At 40.0% G+C, this 20,634-nt stretch overlaps 1 protein-coding gene across 3 annotated transcripts in view; it reads left to right on the top strand.

Moving 5' to 3' along the window:
- The window catches only part of P58IPK (DnaJ P58IPK-like protein), an 85,683-nt gene extending 79,439 nt beyond the window's left edge, over nucleotides 1-6,244 (top strand). For 2 of the 3 annotated variants that reach the window (XM_087382376.1, XM_087382378.1), the window contains exons 9-10: nucleotides 5,107-5,325; nucleotides 5,636-6,243. In XM_087382376.1, the coding sequence (XP_087238502.1) occupies nucleotides 5,107-5,325; nucleotides 5,636-5,785 (369 nt within the window). In that variant the 3' untranslated portion in view covers nucleotides 5,786-6,243. Of the gene's footprint in view, nucleotides 1-5,106; nucleotides 5,326-5,635 lie in introns of all 3 variants that reach the window. The other variant, XM_087382377.1, reaches the window with a different exon arrangement.
- The last annotated feature ends 14,390 nt before the right edge of the window (nucleotides 6,245-20,634 follow it).

The following is a 20,634-nucleotide window of genomic DNA, read 5'->3' as shown; positions in this document are numbered from 1 at the left end:
GGTGGTGAGCAGCCTGCTCAGATTCCTCACGTTTGGGTGTGTTCTGGTGTTTGCTTGCAAATCAGAGGTTTTAGGAGTGTTGGGGTCGTGTCAAAGAGTTTTTTTTTTTTTGGCAAAAAGAGACTTCTATTAAGTATTAAAGAAAAACCGTTAGAGCAAGCTCCATACGATATACATCATGCAATGCACGAAAAGCTCAAGAGCCAAAAAGAAAGGATTGAGGCTGATAGTGCCATCTCAATCCGGTAGAAACCTCCGAGAAAAAGGGAGAACCCCTCCAAACTCTGAAGAAATATAGTTCGTCTAGAAGACGCTGCCCGTGAAGGGCCCTGCATGCTAGCCCATATGGCTATCAAAGTGTGAACCGTGTCAGTCCAAATACCCGTGAACACCTGTGATGGGTGTATCTGGGTGCCATCCAAGGCCTCTGTACATCTGGCTCTCCAAATGTGCCAAGAGGAAATGCTAGCCAAAATCTCCCAAGAGGTGTCCACTGAAACATGAGAAGCTCTGAAGGGAGTAAGTGGTACATCCTGCAGAGAGCAGGGCTCTATCAGCCCCAAGTCATGAAGAAAGGAGAAGTGTGAAAGATGCTGAGTATCCGAGCAACCGCTTTCCAAACAATCCTTGCCTGACTGCAGTCCCAAAGGCAATGTCGCACTGACTCCTCTGCAGAATGACATTGAGGACAAGTGGGATCAGCCCCAAATCGTGATCTCCACAGATTCACTGCAATCCCTCCATGAATAGAAAGCCAAAAGAAAAGAGTGATCTTTCTATTTCTGAGGGATTTTCAGAGCCTCCTCCAGAAATTTCTACGCAAATCTGCGGTGATGAAGAAGCTTTCCCAATGGGGGGCTCTGGAGGGAATCCAACCCCTACTGTTCAGCTGAAATCTCCTGGCATTACCAACCGTGAAACGAAAGAAGGGAATCCCCCTCTCTCGGTGCCCATGATCTATCCACTCCCACTCTCCTGGGTTCCACTGCAAGCACCTGATAGGTGCACCTCCATATAGCCACAACCTCCAGGATCCCAAGGCCAAGAGCAGAGGGTCGGGGTCTAAGTACCACTGCAAGCCCGCTCCATGATCCACAAAACCAGCAATCCTGACAGGCTGAAAGGCAACCTCAAGAAGAATGCCATCCTTGGATGTAGAAAGTAAACCTCCAACCCCAACATCAAAGACCAGTGCGTCTTCCCCGAGACCTCGAAGAGCAATCACCTGTAAAGGAACTGATGTCCTCGAAAAAGCCCCCATCTAAGAGTGGAAGTAATAGGCAACTCAACTGTCCATTCCACCGGGATGGCTGCATCTATCTGCTGAATCCTGTGTGCTACCCCTCTGAGGTGACTCACGGATTGCAGTCTCTGATCCTCAGGTAGCCTGATAAAAGATTTCCAAGTGCCTACTGTATAGGCGGGGCCTCTCTTCCATTTGGACCACTGCATGTAATGGGAAGTGCCCAGTGGTGTGGCATGCTCGTCAAGAATACTATCATTCCAAATGATCGGCTGCCTATCAATCTCTTCGACAGTAGAAGGTGGAATCCTTCGAAGAGTGTTCCTGAAGCTCCCCCAAGCTTTCAGGATGGCAGTCATGAGAGGAGAGGCAGGAGATCTGAGAGGGGCTGAAGTGAAAATCCAGCGAGGGCTGTCCACCCAATCATCTCCCAAGGTTGGTGTGCAAGCCTGAATGCGTCCAAAAAAGAAATCCTTCCAAGGTTCCCGCCCAGGCATGAGTCCCCTCACCACCACCTTACAAAGCAATGCCCTGCACTGCAAGTCCGGGTCAATGACATTAAGGCCCCCTTCACATGTAGGGAGAATAATGGTCTCCCAGGCCACCCTTGCTGCAACATCTGCTGTGCCATCAAGTCCACTCCATAAAAAATTCCTGACTGGTCTGATGAGCTGAGTGATGCAATCCCTAGACCGGCACGAGCAAGAACACACAAACCAGGAGGTGGCCAAGAGAACTTGGTTCACTACCACAACTCTAGATGCAAAAGGTCAAGTTTGGCAGAGCTCCAGAAAAGGGGCTTTTTCCTTATACTTTCTAGTACTGGGGCAAACTGCTGTGCTAGAGAGATGTCCAATCCTACCTGGCATCCCAAATACCTGATAGGAACACCCCTCTGAATCCAGGAAAAACCAATGTCAACTCCCCAACCTGGAGTGTCCTCATCACTGATCCAAAAGCCAAATGATTTATGCCAGTTAATGTGTGCCCCTGCAGCTGAGCGAAAAATATCCAAGGCTGTCCGGAAAGAATCAAGTGACTGCGAAGAGGCCTCAATAAAAATAGCAGTGTCATCAGCCAACTGACAGTCAAAAAGCTCCTGCTCCTGTCTCAAGGGCAATCTCAGCCCAAAAAGCTCAGCCTGAGATCTAAGGAAGATACTCATAGCTTCTGCCACAACAAGAAAGAGGAAGGGGGCTAAAGGGCATCCCTGACGAACTGATCTGGAAATCTGAAACCTGTCATCCCTTACCCCTCCAATCAAAACCTGGCTGTGGGCTGATCTGTAAAGGTAGGCCACCCCTCTGATCCAAGCATCTGAAAATCCAAACCGTAGAAGAGTGCCCTCAAGAAAACCCCAATCTACTCTGTCATAGGCTTTCTCGAAGTCCAAGAGTAAAACTGCTAGCCTCTGCCCACTCTGCATAGCCCACTCTGTGGCTTCCCAAAAGGAAAAGATATTATCAAAAATGCTCCTGCCATGCACAAAGCTTGTGTGAGTATCATGGATGAGGTCTGGAAGAAGGGGCTGTAATCGGATGCTGATCGCCTTGGCAAGGATTTTGTAAAGAGTGCCCAAAAGAGTGATGGGTCTCCAATGGGATACAAAATTCATGTTGCCACCTTTCGGGATAAGGTGAATGAGTCCCTCGGTCAGTGAGTCAGGCATCTCACCAGAGTCCCAAATGCCCTGCAGGGCTGAAGTAATATGATCACCTATCATATCCCAAAAGGCTATAAAAAAAGGAGTAAGACCATCGGAACCAGGGCATTTGCCCTTATGAAGGGCAGAGAGAGCAGTCTTGAATTCTGTGTTGGTAAAGCGTGCATAAGTGAGCATAACATCTCTGGGGTGACCAACATAGGTAAACTCTGCCAAACTTCATCTCTAGCCACCTCTCTGGATCTGCGGAAAGTAGGGAGGTATGGAAAGCTGTCGCTAAATGCATGACGGTTTTCGGATGGGACTGTAAAACGCCGTCAGAGTCAATAAGCTGCCTGACACTCTCTCTACTATGTCTGGGACCAAGTGTAGAGAAAAAGTGTTTATTGACTCTCCCTCCCATCTGTATCCAAAAGGACTCCCGTGCATGGAAGGCATACTCTGCTCTCTGATCAAGCAAGGTCTGCAAGTGAGCCCTTGCCGCAGCAAGGCGCTCATGTATCCAAGCATGTGATGGTCGTTTCTGCTCCTCCCTTTGTAGGGCTGCCAACTGCCGGCGGATACCGATCTCTCGCCTGAGTACCTCACCTCGCTGAGCACTAGCAACGAAGTGATAAAAGTCGCCGATACTGGCAAGGTATGCAGTTGAGGACAACTGTGGAATACATAGGAGCTCAGAATGCCCAATATTGCAAGAGTTTCTAGTTCGAAAGAGAGATTTTCTGATGGCTGCACTGCATTTTTCTTGACAGTAACATATTCACATATTCTCACCAAGTTCCATTACAAAAATTATTGGCCCATATCATCACTTATGTTTAAAGTTGTCTACTGACTACCTCATTGCTTAGGTCTTCCTTTTCACCATTTATAAATTCAAAATCGGTGTCATGTCAACAAGCTGAAGCCGACTTATCAAATGAATCGCTAACCTTCAACTTGCAATGTTTTTGTCCCTGATATTCTATGGGAGGCTCCTTACCTATTGAGGCTGATAAATTTGAGTTTGAAAGATAGCCTTCTACATTACTTTTTTGCTGCTTCTACCCTCCTTCCCTGATATACTTTGCATCTCTTATGCAAAATTTAACCGTAGTCCATTGTAGTTCCAAAATGCTACTGCTTGGTTATTCTGTATCTGTACTCAACCTATTCACAGGAGCACCTGGTAATGACCTCAGAATCCACAATTTGTAAGATCGCCATATACAGTAGGGCATATTTATTTGCCTGCAAATTGCACCTACTTTCGGAGTGGGTAGGGCTTGATGCCAAGAGGATGGTGCTCTTTGCAGAGCAAGTTAAAAACTGTGCGCGTGTTGTTTAAAGAGCCCAGTTTAGTCAATTCAACATATGTAACATGTGTGCGCTGATCATATCGCTTCTTGGGAGCATACATTATTTGATTTGTGCAGTCTATTCATTGAGGGAACTAGCACCTGCAGAGTCTGGAATTATAAAACATAACCAGCCCAGAGCCAATGTGTGATCCATCACTTTCTGCTGGAGCCATTGTCCTTTGTGTCTAGAGATATAAGGTTGTGATTCCTGCTATAACTGCTGGAAAACTTGATTGCATTTAGTTTGAGATCATGAAACAGAGGTTTGATTAGATCAGGAGTAATGTCCTGGATGGCCTTTTTGGTATTCCTTTCTTGAAAACTTTCCATGGAATGAGGCATACAAGGGTCAAACATGGAAGTGTGGGATAAACATGACCACTCCACATTGCGTTACACTGCTTGATCGTTGCAGTGTAAGCAATCTAAAAGCTTTCCAGTCACTGAGGTGTTGCTAGACAGGCGCTACAACTGAAATTTTGATGAGGCCCCTGGTTAGCCAAGCAAGGCCTGGATGATGGCCATCTAGTCTGATGGTAAGTGGTGAACGTCGTTTGCCAAACACAGCCTTAAGGTTGTCCATTTGTTAAAAATATGAGAGCAGCTCTGAGCCTGCACAGGGCTTTCAAATTCAAGTAGTGTTGAAGCATTTCCCTAAACTTCCTGGGCTGGCTACACACTGCTTGATATTTCAAATGTTGAATCTAGAAGAATCTGGATGTTTTGATGCAGTGTAAGACGAAATAAGCCAGCTTCCGTCTAATTATAATTGTATCCTCCTTGGATTGGGTCGCATGTCCAACCCCAGGGCACTAGTCAAAGTAAGACTTACATGTGAGGTTTCACTGATCTCTTTTCAGAACCGTGAAGCAAGAGAAATACTGATGAGAGCTGAGCAAGGCCTCAAGCTGAGTAAGCGGAAAGACTGGTACAAGGTGCTTGGCATTTCGAAAACTGCTTCTGCTGCAGAGATCAAGCGTGCGTACAAAAAGTTGGCTCTCCAGTGGCATCCAGACAAGAATGTGGAAAACAAGGAGGAAGCAGAGGCAAAGTTCCGAGAGGTAGCGGCGGCTTATGAGGTATGTTGCTGGAACTGAATGATTTACAAAATACCCCCTCCCCAAACCCTAAAAAGATCTTTCATCTCTCTTGTTGACTATGATGTCCTATTCATTGCAAATATAATTGGTAATAATTCCTTCAGATTTGGAATGTGCATGCATCATGAGATTGTTTCTTAGAGATCTCTTTGGTCTTGTTTGAGCAATTTTTGTTGTAAAAACAAATATCTTCTGGGCTGGGAGGTGACTAAATGGCACAAAAAATTGTGCCCTGTGCCTTTTCCTCCCACCTTCCATCATTATGATTACTTTGTTCATTTTGATGCAGGTGCTTGGAGATGAGGATAAACGGGTTAAGTATGATAGGGGTGAAGACTTGGAAGAGCCAACAATGGGACCTGGAGGGCCTGGGGGTTTTCATTTCGGTGAGCAAACGTTCACATTTCATTTTGAAGGGGGATTTCCTGGTTTCCATTGACGAAAATACCTCCTACAGTTACACACAGAATGATGCTTTCACTAGGGAGTTAGCAATTGAAAAGAGAAGCATATCCTAGCAGGTAAAAGTGTTGGGTTTTAATTTATTGTATTGCGCAAGGTACATTATTTTTCCTACCATTTTTGGTAGTGATGAGCATCTCTCTTGGTTCATGTTCCCACTCCATTCATTGGAGTTCAAATATATGTTTTCCATAATCTTACTATTGATGTGTGAACACACAAGCACTTGCACTCATAGGTGCATGAACACTGTCACAGGCATGCACACACGTGTGCATTGTGTGCCCATGAGAGAGAGAGAGAGAGACAATTAAAAGGCCTTATGGGCTGGCTAAAAATGCATCACTCCGTCCAGATACACTAGCTATCCGGTGTCAAAAAGTGTAATTGTGGGGTCTTATTGCTATTCCTGTTCGGTATCTAGTGGCAGATTGGCATGACCATCTTTCTCATGAAGAGGATCATCTGTTAGGAAGAATCCATGCTAACCTTGATATTTCATTGACAATCTTGCTCGAAGTCTTTTGGAAAGGGGAAAAGGCTTGTAATGATCAATCAATTTGCTTAGGATTCTCCCAAAAACAATAGATAGCGATTCAAGGATTCTTCCAATATGATGACGTGTGAAGCCTCCCCGTGGTCTTCCATGATCGTGAACCATCAAGAGTCAACTGTTTTAGGTTTAGAATTTTCTAGTTGGCCTAACGACCATCAACAATCAATCTTTCTTTATGGATTTGCCTTAAAGACCATCATCAACTGCCAAGAGATTCCTAAACAAGAAAGGTCTCACATTGGTAATTCCTTTTATCTTGATGTATACAACTTTAAGGGAAGATCACCCCACATTGAATGACCTTAGCAAATGTTCCTATACCTTTTGAACTAAAGGCCAACTTCAAAAGTTTGACCTTTCTCCAAGGTTTGTTGATGACTTTAGTGTTTACCACAAGCTGCTCTAGACGTTGCTAGTTGGACTTCATATTATCTCGCTCCAAGGATCACCTAATAACAACTTACAGAGGCCATGGAATACTTAGTTGTTGGCTTTTTGTGTCAAAGAAGAAGGCTTTTGCTAAAACACCTATGACATACGCCTGAAGGCATTGTTCCTTCAACATGTGTCCCAAGCCATCACTTTTGTCTCAACCTCATGCTTGGCTAAGGAGAGAAAAATTGCACATACTAATATATAATGTATTAAAGACCATAACTTGGGACTATTGATATGTATCTTTAGTACCTTGAAAGTAGAGAGGCATTTTAGTGGAATTAGTTTGTCCGTGGAACAAGAAGGGGTGGAAAGGCTCATTGATAGTGGTGTGAACAAGAAAACATTGTGAGCATTAATCAAGCTAAAATAGAAGGCTCAAACTTCGAAGGCAAGGTTGACGACTTGACAAAGCCAATAAGGCAGCTAATAGAGTAAGCCAACGTAGGTAGGCTTTGCAAGCTTAGAGGGAGTGCCAAAAGTGAATATCACTTGGCCATTACATAGGTAAGGCCATTTTCAAACTGACCCACATAATTAAAGAAGCTCAATTAGAAGCAAATTGTTATTATGAAAGTCCCAACCACCATGAAAAAACAGGTGTCCACATAACCATGTACTTTCCATGGAACTAAGCAAGTCATCCAAATGCAATATCAAAGGACCAAGCTTTACTGAAGAAGTAGAGCGTAAAAGAGGCTTTGGATTTTGAGGATTCAGGGCAGCACATGCCTTATGAAAGGTCAAAACTGGAGAAGAGCTACTATGGGGTGAAAATAAAGAATTTGATGGAAAGAGCGACTGATTGAGGTTTCTTTCAAGATTGTTAAGGGGAAAAGTGCCTTCTCAACATTACCACGATAGTATGTTCTTTCTTGGGGGCAATAACCATCATATGTTGCTTGTGTTGCATTGCTTTGCCATTTCTACATTTGTCTATGGAGCTCCCCTTGCTTCTTGTGAAGAGGCTTTAGGGCCCTCCTACCACATATTGCATGAGTGCTACTAAGATTTTGTCTAGTAATGCTCTCATATGCAGTAGCCCGTGAGCTTGCATTGCCAGCAATGGCAAGACAATCGACATTGCTACAATAGACTAGAAAGAAAGAGATGGGAGGCGGCTTTAATACCATGTCAAAAAAACGTGTGGAATCAGGCAGAGAGGAAACACCTAAGGCATAACAAATGCTTCTCCATTGTTCCATTGCAAATTGTAGTGTTTAGTCTCATGGGCTTATCCATCCTCATCATTGCTTAGTTCATCTATGCTCACATCATTCCTATGCAGTAAACTATCAGTAAGTGTGCCCATTACTTGAATCTTATACCACATAACTAAAGTTAGAACAATCCTTAACACCACTATACGTAAATACCTATATACATCTATAATTATACTTAAATCCTTCTAAGAAAGGTTCTAAAAAATATATATAATAAGTATATATATTTATATATTTAAACAAAGCCAAGTCAAACTGACTAGAGGATACTTTTTAGAGGTAGGCTCTTATCATGAAGATAAAGAATTATATAAATATAAATATATATATATATCTATATAAAAACAAGATGAATGATGAATATCATTCATAAGGCCTGCCCGAGATAAAAAAAGAAGACGAATTTGAATGTGGAGCATGGAAAGAGGGGCAAAAAGCTGAGAGAGAGAGAGAGAGGATTTGAAAGGAAGAAATTAGCAATGAGAAACTTGGACCAATAAAAAAGTGGCACTAATTCGAAGCGTTGGTATGGCTCCACGTGGCATGAATTAAAAAAAAAATGAGCTTTTTGAAATGCCACTCAAGGAGAATACTATAAACATTAAGAAAAATAGAACGAGTGTATTCTGCCGCCCACGAACAGACACAAATAACTTCCTTGTTCCAGAACGATCAAGAACGACATCCGTCAAGCCTTCCTCCACTGAGCATGAACGATGCAGCACCCTAGATGCCCGCACTTATTCGGTTTTTCAAAAACTCGCTTGTTAACTACAGAGATTCGTCTTAGAAACTCCAAGGCCGACGACAGACTAATAGCTCGCTAACCAGTCGAAGAATAAGGTGGTCAATTTAAGAGAAAAACAACAGACCAGCAGGAAGGCATAAGAAGAGTAACCACAGAAAAACCTGGAGTATCAAAGTCAAGTCTGTTTTGTGTATTTCACTACTCTGGTCACTAGGACGAGGGCCGCTCGAACAGAGGTAGGAGGGCGAAAGATCCCACCGATCGGCCAAACTTTGTAGAATGCAGGAGAATCACAGAGCCATGCAACCGTATATCACTAAAAAGCTAGAGCAGAGAGAGCAGAGTTTACAACTCGGGATTACACTTTCAAACGAGTCACTCCTTACGTATCATTAGGAGACCATGCAGATAATGGCCACCTATAGCTCCTAGAAGGAGAAGCGAGAGCCAGGAAGCTAACACACAGAGATGCAGGACGTTCGATCCAGCATCCAACTGAGGACCTGAGCCCGAACATCAACAGCACGTAGGTGAACATTTAATAAGTGAACTTTAGCACTGGGACTGGCAATACAGCCCAAGCTACAGCAACCACCCAGGGAAGATACCCGGACAGCAAAAAGTCGAATGAAGACGTTGACCTCAGACAGTGGCACCACGAAAAAGCTTTTACCAAAAACACAACAAAGGATAGAGCTCGGTCCAAGGATACGAGCAAAGGACAAAACATTCCCTTGGCCTTCAAAACGGCGACGCCACGTCATTGATGACATTACCAGCAAATACGAAGGCTGTAACGACTTCTTAAATAGGAAGAAATACCCCCTAAGGTCTACCCATGGAAAAACTAAAGTTTCTACACCTCTCATTTTAGTTTTAGAGACACGAAAGACAAAGGCACGTTAGAGAATTAACACCAAACCAGACTATGAAACCATTTGAGAGAGTTAAAAATTTTTATCATGATTTAAGTAATAAGCCATCATTGCAGTCTCCATGTTCTTTCTGCATACCAGTTTGAAGTTAGTAATATCCTGTTGGTATGTCTTTTCAATTTTGATACATACACCACAAATTACTCTACTAAATAAGATCATAAAAACCCACATAGCTAACCAAATCCAATCTCCGTGAATCAAAAAGTGAGATAGTAATATGTATATGAAATATGTTTCTAGAGCAAATTTAGATGTTCACAATAGATATCATGTGAGACTTGTCCATCATTGAACTTTGCCAAAATTCATAGGGTGGAGTCTGATCCTTCACACCCCATGAGACACACTCGATCATGGTCTTTTGTAGTTGCATTATAGTCACCACATTCTTTTTGCATAAGTTAGTAATATCATGTTATGTCTTTTCAATTTTGATCTTGGCTTGCTCGTGTGTGTGTGTGCACGCGTGCGTGTGTGTACCCGCCATCCATCCCTCATAACAAACCATTTCAATTATTTTAATTGTGATGATTTACTTCATAATTGAATCACATTAAGTGTCATTATTGCTACCTAATTTGTGGTTAGCCTGATGAGCACCTATTTCCTTGCCGAGTATTGCTTTTGTTTTATGTGGATCACATCTGGCCTTGGTATATTTCTTTGATAGTGATTTTTAAACTATTTTTATCAACCGTGGTATTTGTAAACCTTTTGTATTGAATTCTTTTATTAGTTTACAAATTTGTATTGTTGCATCTCTTTCATCATTGCATGTGTATAGCAATGGTTGAATGTGTGATCTTATGACCTTATATGAATATGGACTAGGTCTATTTGATTGTTTCTAAATGAACTCTGTTATGTGTGTGTGTGTGTATGCATATAAATACGTATATATATGTATATGAATATATATATATAGATATAAATATGTGTGTGTAAAATCAACAATCTAACTTTATCTAATTAATTTTTTAAATAATTAATTATATAACTTCTAATTAATAATTAAACATTCTTCGACTTCAAAATCCTGGAAAGGAGATTATCTGACTATGCTAATAGTCAGGTAAAGATCACAATGTAAATAAGTAAGCCTAGCACATGAGCAAATTAACCAATTATCTTAATCACCCATTAGTTGAATCTTATACCACATAACTAAAGTTAGAACAATCCTTAACACTACTATACGTAAATACCTATATACATCTATAATTATACTTAAATCCTTCTAAGAAAGGTTCTCAAAAAATATATAATAAGTATATATATATATATATATTCAAACAAAGCCAAGTCAAACTGACTAGGAGGATACTTTTTAAAGGTAGACTCTTATCATGAAGATAAAGAATTATATATATACATAAAAACAAGATGAATTATGAATATCATTCATAAGGCCTGCTCGAGATCGAAAAAGAAGACGAATTGAATGTGGAGCATGGAAAAGGGGGCAAAAAGCTGTGAGAGAGAGAGGATTTGAAAGGAAGAAATTAGCAATGAGAAACTTGGACCAATAAAAAAGTGGCACTAATCCGAAGCGTTGGTGTGGCTCCACGTGGAGTGAATCTCAAAAAAAAAAAGAGCTTTTTGAAATGCCACTCAAGGAGAATACTATAAACATTAAGAAAAATAGAACGAGTGTATTCTATCGCCCACGAACAGACACAAATAACTTCCTTGTTCCAGAACGATCAAGAACGACATCCGTCAAGCCTTCCTCCACTGAGCATGACCGATGCAACACCCTAGATGCTCGCACTTATTCCGTTTTTCAAAAACTCGCTTGTTAACTCAGAGATTCGTCTTAGAAACTCCAAGGCTGACGACAGACTAATAGCTCGCTAACCAGTCGAAGAATAAGGTGGTCAATTTAAGAGAAAAACACAGACCAGCAGGAAGGCATAAGAAGAGTAACCACAGAAAAACCTGGATTATCAAAGTCAAGTCTGTTTTGTGTATTTCACTACTCTGGTCACCAGGAGGAGGGCCGCTCGAATAGAGGTAGGAGGGCAAAAGATCCCACCGATCGGCCAGACTTTGTAGAATGCAGGAGAATCACAGAGCCATGCAACTGTATATCACTAAAAAGCTAGAGCAGAGAGAGCAGAGTTTACAACTCGGGATTACACTTTCAAACGAGTCGCTCCTTACGTATCATTAGGAGACCATGTAGAGAATGGCCACCTATAGCTCCTAGAAGGAGAAGCGAGAGCCAGGAAGCTAACACACAGAGATGCAGGACGTTCGATCCAGCATCCAACAGATGCCCGAACATCAACAGCACGTAGGTGAACATTTGATAAGTCCACTTAAGCAGTGGGACTGGCAATACCGCCCAAGCTACGACAGGGAAGATACACCAGACAGCAAAAAGTCGAATGAAGATGTTGACCTAAGACAGTGGCACCACGAAAAAGCTTTTACCAAAAACACAACAAAGGATAGAGCTCAGTCCAAGGATACGAGCAAAGGACAAAGCATTTCCTGGGCCTTCAAAATGGCGACGCCACATCATTGATGACATTAAGCCAATGCTAGAGACTATTAAGGCACACCTACCAGCAAATATGAAGGCCGTAACGACTTCTTAAATAGGAAGAAATACCCCCTAAGGTCTACCCATGGAAAAACTAAACTTTCTACACCTCTCATTTTAGAGACACGAAAGACAAAGGCACGTTAGAGAATTTACACCAAACCTGACTATGAAACCATTTGAGAGAGTTAAAAATTTTATCATGATTTAAGTAATTAGCCATCATTGCAATCTCCATGTTCTTTCTGCATACGAGTTTGAAGTTAGTAATATCATGTTGGTATGTCTTTTCAATTTTGATCTTGGTCGACATACACCACAAATTACTCTACTCAATAAGATAATAAAAACCCACATAGCTAACCAAATCCAATCTTCGTGAATCAAAAAGTGAGATAGTAATATGTATATGAAATATGTTTCTAGAGCAAATTTAGACGTCACAACGGATATAATGTGAAACTTATCCATCATTGAACTTTGCAAAAATTCATAGGGTGGAGTCTGATTCTTCACACCCCATGACACACACTTGGTCATGGTCTTTTGTAGTTGCATTATAGTCACCACATTCTTTTTGCATAAGTTAGTAATATCATGTTATGTCTTTTTAATTTTGATCTTGGCTTGCTTGTGTGTGTGTGTGTGTGTGTGCGCACGTGTGTAGCCGCCATCCATCCCTCATAATAGACCATTTCAATTATTTTAATTGTGATGATTTACTTCATAATTGAATCACATTGTCATTATTGCTACCTCATTTGTGGTTAGCCTGATGAGCACCTATTTGCTTGCCGAGTATTGCTTTTGTTTTATGTGGATCACATTTGGCCTTGGTATATTTCTTTGATAGTGATTTTTTAACTATTTTTATCAGCCGTGGTATTTGTAAACCTTTTGCATGGAATTCTTTTATTAGTTCACAAATTTATATTGCTGCATCTCTTTCATCATTGCATGTGTATAGCAATGGTTGAATCTGTGATCTTATGACCTTATATGAATATGGGCTAGGTCTATTTGATTGTTTCCAAATGAACTCTGTTATTTTAAACGTAATAATGTCTCTTTTACTTCGTGACGTAATATGATCTAAAGCAAACTGACATGACAAATAGTTCAGTGTTAAAGAAAGTTGTTCGAGTTTTAAGTATTTGCCCCACGCTCATTCTAGGCAAAGTTTTTTGTTTCTAATTTAATATCACGAAGTTTTTGGATATCCAGAAAGGGTTATCCGTGGATAAATTTGATGACTTGTTTAAGAACACACATGCATTCATTATGTTGATCAGACATATATCATTAATGAATGTTGGAAAAGATCTATTAGATCCCATCTTTCAAGCCTCATCAGTCTTTTAAAGAATGAGTATTCACAGTAGAAGAGGTAGAGGTTACACCACATTGGTGAGCAGGAGAATCCCATAGGTATTCCTCTTATTTGCTTTCATACTTTATCCACTCATAAGTATCTGTCATCCAATAAATGCAACATCTTGATCCAATGCATAGAAATATTTATTCTTGTAGATATTTGCAAGCTTCTTGAAGTGGCTCTAGGCATGTTTTTAGATGTGACATTATTAGAACTGTCGTTTAAGAGGAACAACAATTATGGGCATTCATTATCCATTTGAAGGATTTTTTGTCTACTTTATATGAAGCAGTTATGTATAGAAGCGATTTTGATATCACTTTGATTTGTGGATATCTTGATTCTTATATTTCACACATGTTGGTGGATATTTCCTCTATCGATTTTGTATTGTATCTGAAATCATCTCCTTCAAGCCTTTCTAGTGCTAATTGTCATATTAATTTCTTGCACACACATGCTACATTATTTTGAGCCTTATCCATGTAGCATAGATATACGTCTCTTGTCAATTCCTCTATCTTCCCTTCCTTTCTAGTCAGTACGTCTTGAGAGTCGATTTGATTTTTGCTACTAGTGGAATTTTTGCATAACTGATCTAGGTCATCGGTGAGGATTTTAATAATATCCTCACTAGCTAGGCTTGGACATACAGCTTCTGCGAATTGATTCCATGTGACTATCAATTTCTCTTTCACTTCTTGAAGGTTGTTTGGTATGATTCAATCCTTTTTCAATAATTTCTTGCATACTTATGTCTTGGATTAGTTTTAAGTCATATATTGCTACATGACCAAACTCATTCTCTTGGAATGGCTTTAGCCATTTTGATTCACATGCACAATCTATTTTCTCTTGATTCTCACTGGGGAACCTATATTTGTGACATAAGGTCTAGCTGATGATGGTGGAGTGGTTTTCTTTAGTTTTTATTTTCCTCCTATGGCTCCATGTGCTCTCCCATATCCCCTGCCATAGTATGCCGGCTTTAGGCGACAAGGTATTTTTTTCTTTTCTCATCTAGTCATCCTCATAAAAAGTGATCGGTCCATTAGGCTTAAGGATCCTTTGTATAAATTAAATTCCTTTGCCATCCACCCCGAGAAAGAGATCTATGTTTTGGTCTCACGACAAGGATTGTTTAGACCTTGTTTTATGAATTCTCGGAGCTGCACAAAAACTATCGATGCCTTATCTATTGGTCTAGCGTTATTCATTAGCCACATGATTAGTGTCAGCATTTGGATTTTTAAGGACTCGCCATTCATCAAGGAATCAGCATTATTCAATAAGAACCATGCAGCATGGTCAAACCATAAAAAGTATGATTTGCATCTCGTTGTTTTTGGACAGAGGCATTTTATATATGGATGTAGATAGTTCCATGTTTCTTCCAAATGTTTCTTTTTTTTGTGCCCACTCTCTACCTTGCAAGTTTTGACTTGTGAGAACATGCCATATGGACGGACATTCACATTGATCGGCGTCGAAATGGTTCATATTGAAGCTTGTTGTCAGTCCGTAGTTCTCACAAATCACGTATATTGTTATGCCTTTGCTAAATCTTTGCAATGCTCATTAAATTATCTTCCTTATTTTTTGAAGTCTCCCATTATTCCTCGCGTCAGTAGAAATCGGTGCTAAGAGTGAGTAGTCATCAAATTTCCACGCTTTGTTATTAACCAATGCTAAATTTATTTCCATATGTCTTTGTGTTATTATCTCTCTTTCTTCCTAAGTGAGATCATCCATAGGTATCACGCTATTAGTGCCCACTAGGCACGGAGATGTGTCTCCAAATAGTCTCTCTTTCCTTGGATATGTAGAGGAGATGTCCTTTACTCCATGAATTTTGAAAACCTTCTCATTAGCTAGGGAGTTGCAATCATAAAATGTTATTGTTGTTTCTGATCTTGGATTATCATCTCTTCAAATTGATTTTAAATCTGCACCAACTTTATGAGTGAAGCTTTTTGCCTATGTAATTCAGGTGCCATAGTTTGCACTAATCTTCTACTGCTAGCTAAGCCAGCAGTAGCAGAGGAGACTCGGGCTCATTTTTGAAAGTATATTAGGTTAAGCTCTTGGACTTTCCTATGAAACTGACTAAGAATGCATGAGTTGCCGGGGAAGGGACCGGTAAAGGTGTATCATACCCCAAAGACCTCAAATCTGCATGTCAACCATAACACTGCATACATGTGCATTTGTTTTAGTTTAATGGTTTGTTTTTCTAAAAAAACCTTTGTCTTATTGACCAGTACAAGTACAGGATACGCATATGAAGGCCGTAAGCTTTATGTGTGTTTACAAACATATGCAAACCAATCCTCTATATTGCTGAACTTTAATTCAACATATTGTATCAATACAAATCAAATTCTAAACATCATTGTCATGTGGTATTTTAATCAAATAGTAAATTTCTTTTTCTTGTACTGTCTTTATAGAAATTTTCACAAATCCATATATCAATCAAAATAACAATGATGATATAAATACCCCAGTATCTTGTCGAACTTTGTGAAATTTTTCATATTAATTGAAGGAGAGGTACTAACCTACCTAATATTTTGTTAGAACAATACATGCTACGATGGGAAGGAAGGTTTAGGACACATCTCCCTAGTTGTTATCCCATGTCACAATTATCAATAACCAAATTCACATTTAACAATGCTATGTCTAGTGAACATATGAGGGAAATTTGGTGCTCATTTTGGGGCCTTATGAGAATTTCACTAAGAGAATAATCTCTCAAAAAGGTGGGCATGGATATTTTTTTGCAAATTAGCTCCAAATTTGTCAGATTTGGCATAATTAGAACCTACTCTTTAAGAGGTTTCCAGTGGTATATACCATGATGGGGTTTGGACATGAGGATGGAAAGATACAAGGAAGATTTCATTCTTCTAGGGATCTTCCAACGTAGGGAAGATTTCATGTCGAAACCCCATCATGGTATATATGACTTGAAATCTCTAAAAGAGTCGGTTCTAAATATGCCAATTCCGACAAGTTTTGAGCTAATTTGCAAAAAATTATCCATGCCCATCTTTTTAAGATAATATATATTCTCAAGTGATACCCTTATAGGGCCCCAAAATGAGCCCCAAATTTTCTTAATGTGATATTCACAATGTCCACCCCAAGGAAACTAAGATATTTTAGAGCAAGACCTATCTTGCATGGTTGACAAGGGATGTGGTTTGACCATTTTCCTATTTCTTTTCGTGATACCTTATTATGAATTATTTTTGTATCAAGTGTTTGTATATGATACCTGCTTTATTAGAAGAGATTAAAGCTAGAAAAGGTTTGATTCTCTTGAAGTGATCACATTAACATTATTCATGAATAGTTATCCACAAAAATATGTGAACATCTTCATGTTGTTAGGGATAAATGGGTGCATCATATCTCCACCCAATAGTAAAGTTAGAAACACTCTTGACTTTACTATCAAAGAAAAATTTAGACGTTTCAATGATATTAGTTTTTATACGCACCAATTCCCATGATTCTGCTAGTTTTAAAAAAAGCACTAGACCATCTTTAAATTTATTAGCAAAGGAGTTTTTTAGTTTCAATATTCTAAAATCATCTCCTACTTCCCTTGTACCTATAGTAAAATGAGGACCATCTTTACAATTGATCAATTGGATTTTGCCACGACTGTAGATCTTTGCCCTTATTAGTGTTTGAGAATGGGGACTTCTTCCAAGGCCCAAGATAGAGCTTTGACAATTATTTTGATATAGTACTTTATGAGGTGTAGACACATCCATCATTTCTTGATTTCTCATTTTTGAACCCCTGCCAAAATGGCTTCTTCCTCCCTGATATGAGTTACCTCTTCCAAAAGGAGGTGATGTCCTTAAACATGTAAAACTACCTCTTTGAGTGCCTATAATTTTCAACTTCATCATATTATTGTGCCCCAACAAAAAAGAAGGTTGTTTGATAAATATTTCAATTGTGGTTGAGCCATTTTCATTCAATAACCTAGTAAATAGCTTGGCATTAGGATCCTTAGTGTACCCCATGACTTCTTGTAGCATGTATGCTGTGACACAAAAGAACGTGACCAATGGATAGGTTCATTATCGGTTGAACATGCGAAGATGATTCACCATACACCACACCAGATGATCCACCCATAATAAGTAGCTAGCACAGAGAAGCAAAAGGACGAGTAGGAAAAGCAACACTTCTAAGTACGATCCTCCTTGTCATAGATGCATTTGGCTAATCCACACCCAAACGATCACCTTGGTGAGGGTACCAACCCCTCACATTCTTTTGGCTTTTATCTTGCATAGGCCCTCTAAGTTATTCAGGAGTTGTAATACAATGCATGCGTATTTAAATAGAGGGTTTCATGATGGGTCTAACCAAGCACATGGGATCTGTTTATAGATATTAAGGAGTGAACTTAAACCTTTATCTCATGACTATAGTGCACAATTTTGGCACAATCTCTAGCACCTAGAGTTCGTCCCTTTTGATACTCTTTAGGTATGAGATTCTATGGTTGCACCTCCTATGCAAATGTTTCTTTTTTTGGGAACCCTCCAAAAAAGTGATACCTTCATTTGGCAATGACCCGCCCCCCCCACATGCGTGGGCCTCACCAAAATCAAGTCTAATTCAATGCTTGCATTGCTTTTTGTATAATTATGTATACTGAAAATATCAAGGGATGATTTATGCAAACTCTTTTCCAACTATTACATACATACAATTTCGTACAAACTAGGACCTAGGAAATTAGGAATCTTTAGTTGAAACAAGGAAATTTAATATATGTACATAGAGATAGATATATTGTGATCTTGGTAGTCCTTCTAAAGGATATTTTGAGCACAACCTTTCACATCTTAAATATCCTTGGGTTATCTTTTAGGAAGAAAAGGTCCACTAAAGAGACCTATTTTGATATGTACATAATTGTAAATATCCTTGGGTGATCTTTTAGGTAGAAAAGGTCCACTAAGGAGACCTATTTTTATATTTTCATTGTGCACATTTTTATGTATGCATTCATTGAGAGAAATGTAGTACCCACTTTGAGTGTTATTATCTCCTAAGATAGTCTAAAGAATAATATTTTCGACAATGTATCACCTTCCAACGTAGTGGCTATCACCTAAGTGCTACCCATCTACCTATTCTAAAGGCCCTTAATCTCAACAAATTACTCCATACAGATAATGTAACCTAAGGAGAAAGCTTATTGAAAAGGTTTTAATTTTTAATTTTGGAAATGAAGTTGAATTCTTAGCTACTATAAAGGTCGAGTGCCCCAATGAGAGGTCAATGGGATAGCTTCACAATTTATTACATAGGGGAATTTTGGACGTAAGACATCCATTTCCCAATCCTTAAGCTACATGATGATTCTCTAAAAGAAGAGACTACATACACTCAGTGCCCAAAGTTGGGTAGAAGGGGCGTGGGAGAAGGTGTATGCCATGTTGCAAAATATCATTAGATGTGTAAAGTAGGGTGGACAAACTCTTAGGCAGCCAAACTCCCCTGTCCATCCCTCATCGAAGTCTTGAATCGTGGATCCCATAAGCAAAAGATAAGAGTTTAACCAATGGGCTCCAACAAATGCACTTACAAATGTAGGACCCATTTTTTGATTTCCCCCCCGTCCATAAAGCACTCTCGCTTGTCCCTCAAGCCAATTGGTAGGTGTGAGGGCAGAGTGTACCAGGCCTAAGTAGAGTTCAAGGGTTTTAAGTTTTTACCCTCATAAATAAGAGGGGAGGGCCCCCTCCCGCCGTCATCAATAGAGAGACTTCCTCATTAGTGTATCTCCTCTTTACCCCTTGCCTTACCTTTCTACTCCCTTTTCCATATCTTAATGCATTTTGTTTTTTTAAATTTGGGGGACCTATGGGTATGCAAAACTAAAAATAATCAAGATATTGGTCATTGCCAATTAAAGTGTTTCAATGTTTGCCTTGCTTTTTGGTGAATAGTTTGTGTCTAGATTTTGTATGACCTCCGTTTTTTCACGTCTCTCCTCGAAAAAGGGCTCTCAGCCAAGTGCCCCATCAAATAGGTTCTCTAAAAATCAAAGCCATGGTAAAGTAGCACCAGTCTGATGAGGTGTTGTCAATACCAGTATGCAACCTGCACTATGTTGTTGCGGATGTAAAAGACTTCACCTTATCTTTCACATTTAAACAATAGGGACTCCTGGTAGTTCTCTCGTTTTCTAGCCTTTGAAATCTCCCATCTCATCTCATAAGTCTCTCACAATCCTCGAATTGCTTGATCGCCATCCTATCTCTTTGCTTCGCAGTTTTGGTTCACTCCGGTAGTATCGGCTTCTGTTATGGACAGAATGGAGATAGTTATTGAGCACTAACATCTCATCCCTTAGACCCATAACCTCAGTCTTCCTCATATCCTGCAACCCCTACCTCTGAATAGTCCAATTCTATGGCTTTATGCAAACCAACCTGACTCCTCTTGAACACTGGACTTTTCATATTATTAAAAGGAACCTCCTCTACACCAGTTCGGGAAATACAACATTCTTGCTGATGCCTTATAAAGAGCAACAAGAGTAGCGGAAGGGTATGAACTACCATTGTCCTTAGTGATTTGGACTATGAACTTCTTAAGCATCCCGTCAAACACACACATATCAAGATCCTTGAACTATTGACGTATCGAGACCATTACAAATCCTCCATAAATCAAAACGATTTCTCGCCCATCTCCTTATTCCGCTGAGCACACTCCTCGATCTCCTTCTCGACATGAGGATCCAACGAAACAACCGGAAAGGAAGAACCACCATGGCTCTTTCCACCCCTACCAAAGCACATTGATCGTCGACGACGACCAGATATACCAAATTCATACTTGCATGCACAAAACACGTAACAAACTATAACAAAAACACTGAAAAACGGACAAGCTAAACCTCTAGTATCCTAAGAATCATCCGGAACATCCGATGCACCAGATCCACTCTTGTATC

This window comes from Dipteris shenzhenensis, chromosome 12 (genome assembly GCF_047967505.1).
Source record: "Dipteris shenzhenensis isolate YYH24624 ecotype China chromosome 12, Dip_SZ_1.0, whole genome shotgun sequence".
Taxonomy (NCBI): Eukaryota; Viridiplantae; Streptophyta; class Polypodiopsida; order Gleicheniales; family Dipteridaceae; genus Dipteris; species Dipteris shenzhenensis.
The sequence above is the reverse complement of the archived record's forward strand: the minus strand, read 5'-3'. Positions and strand labels throughout refer to the sequence as shown.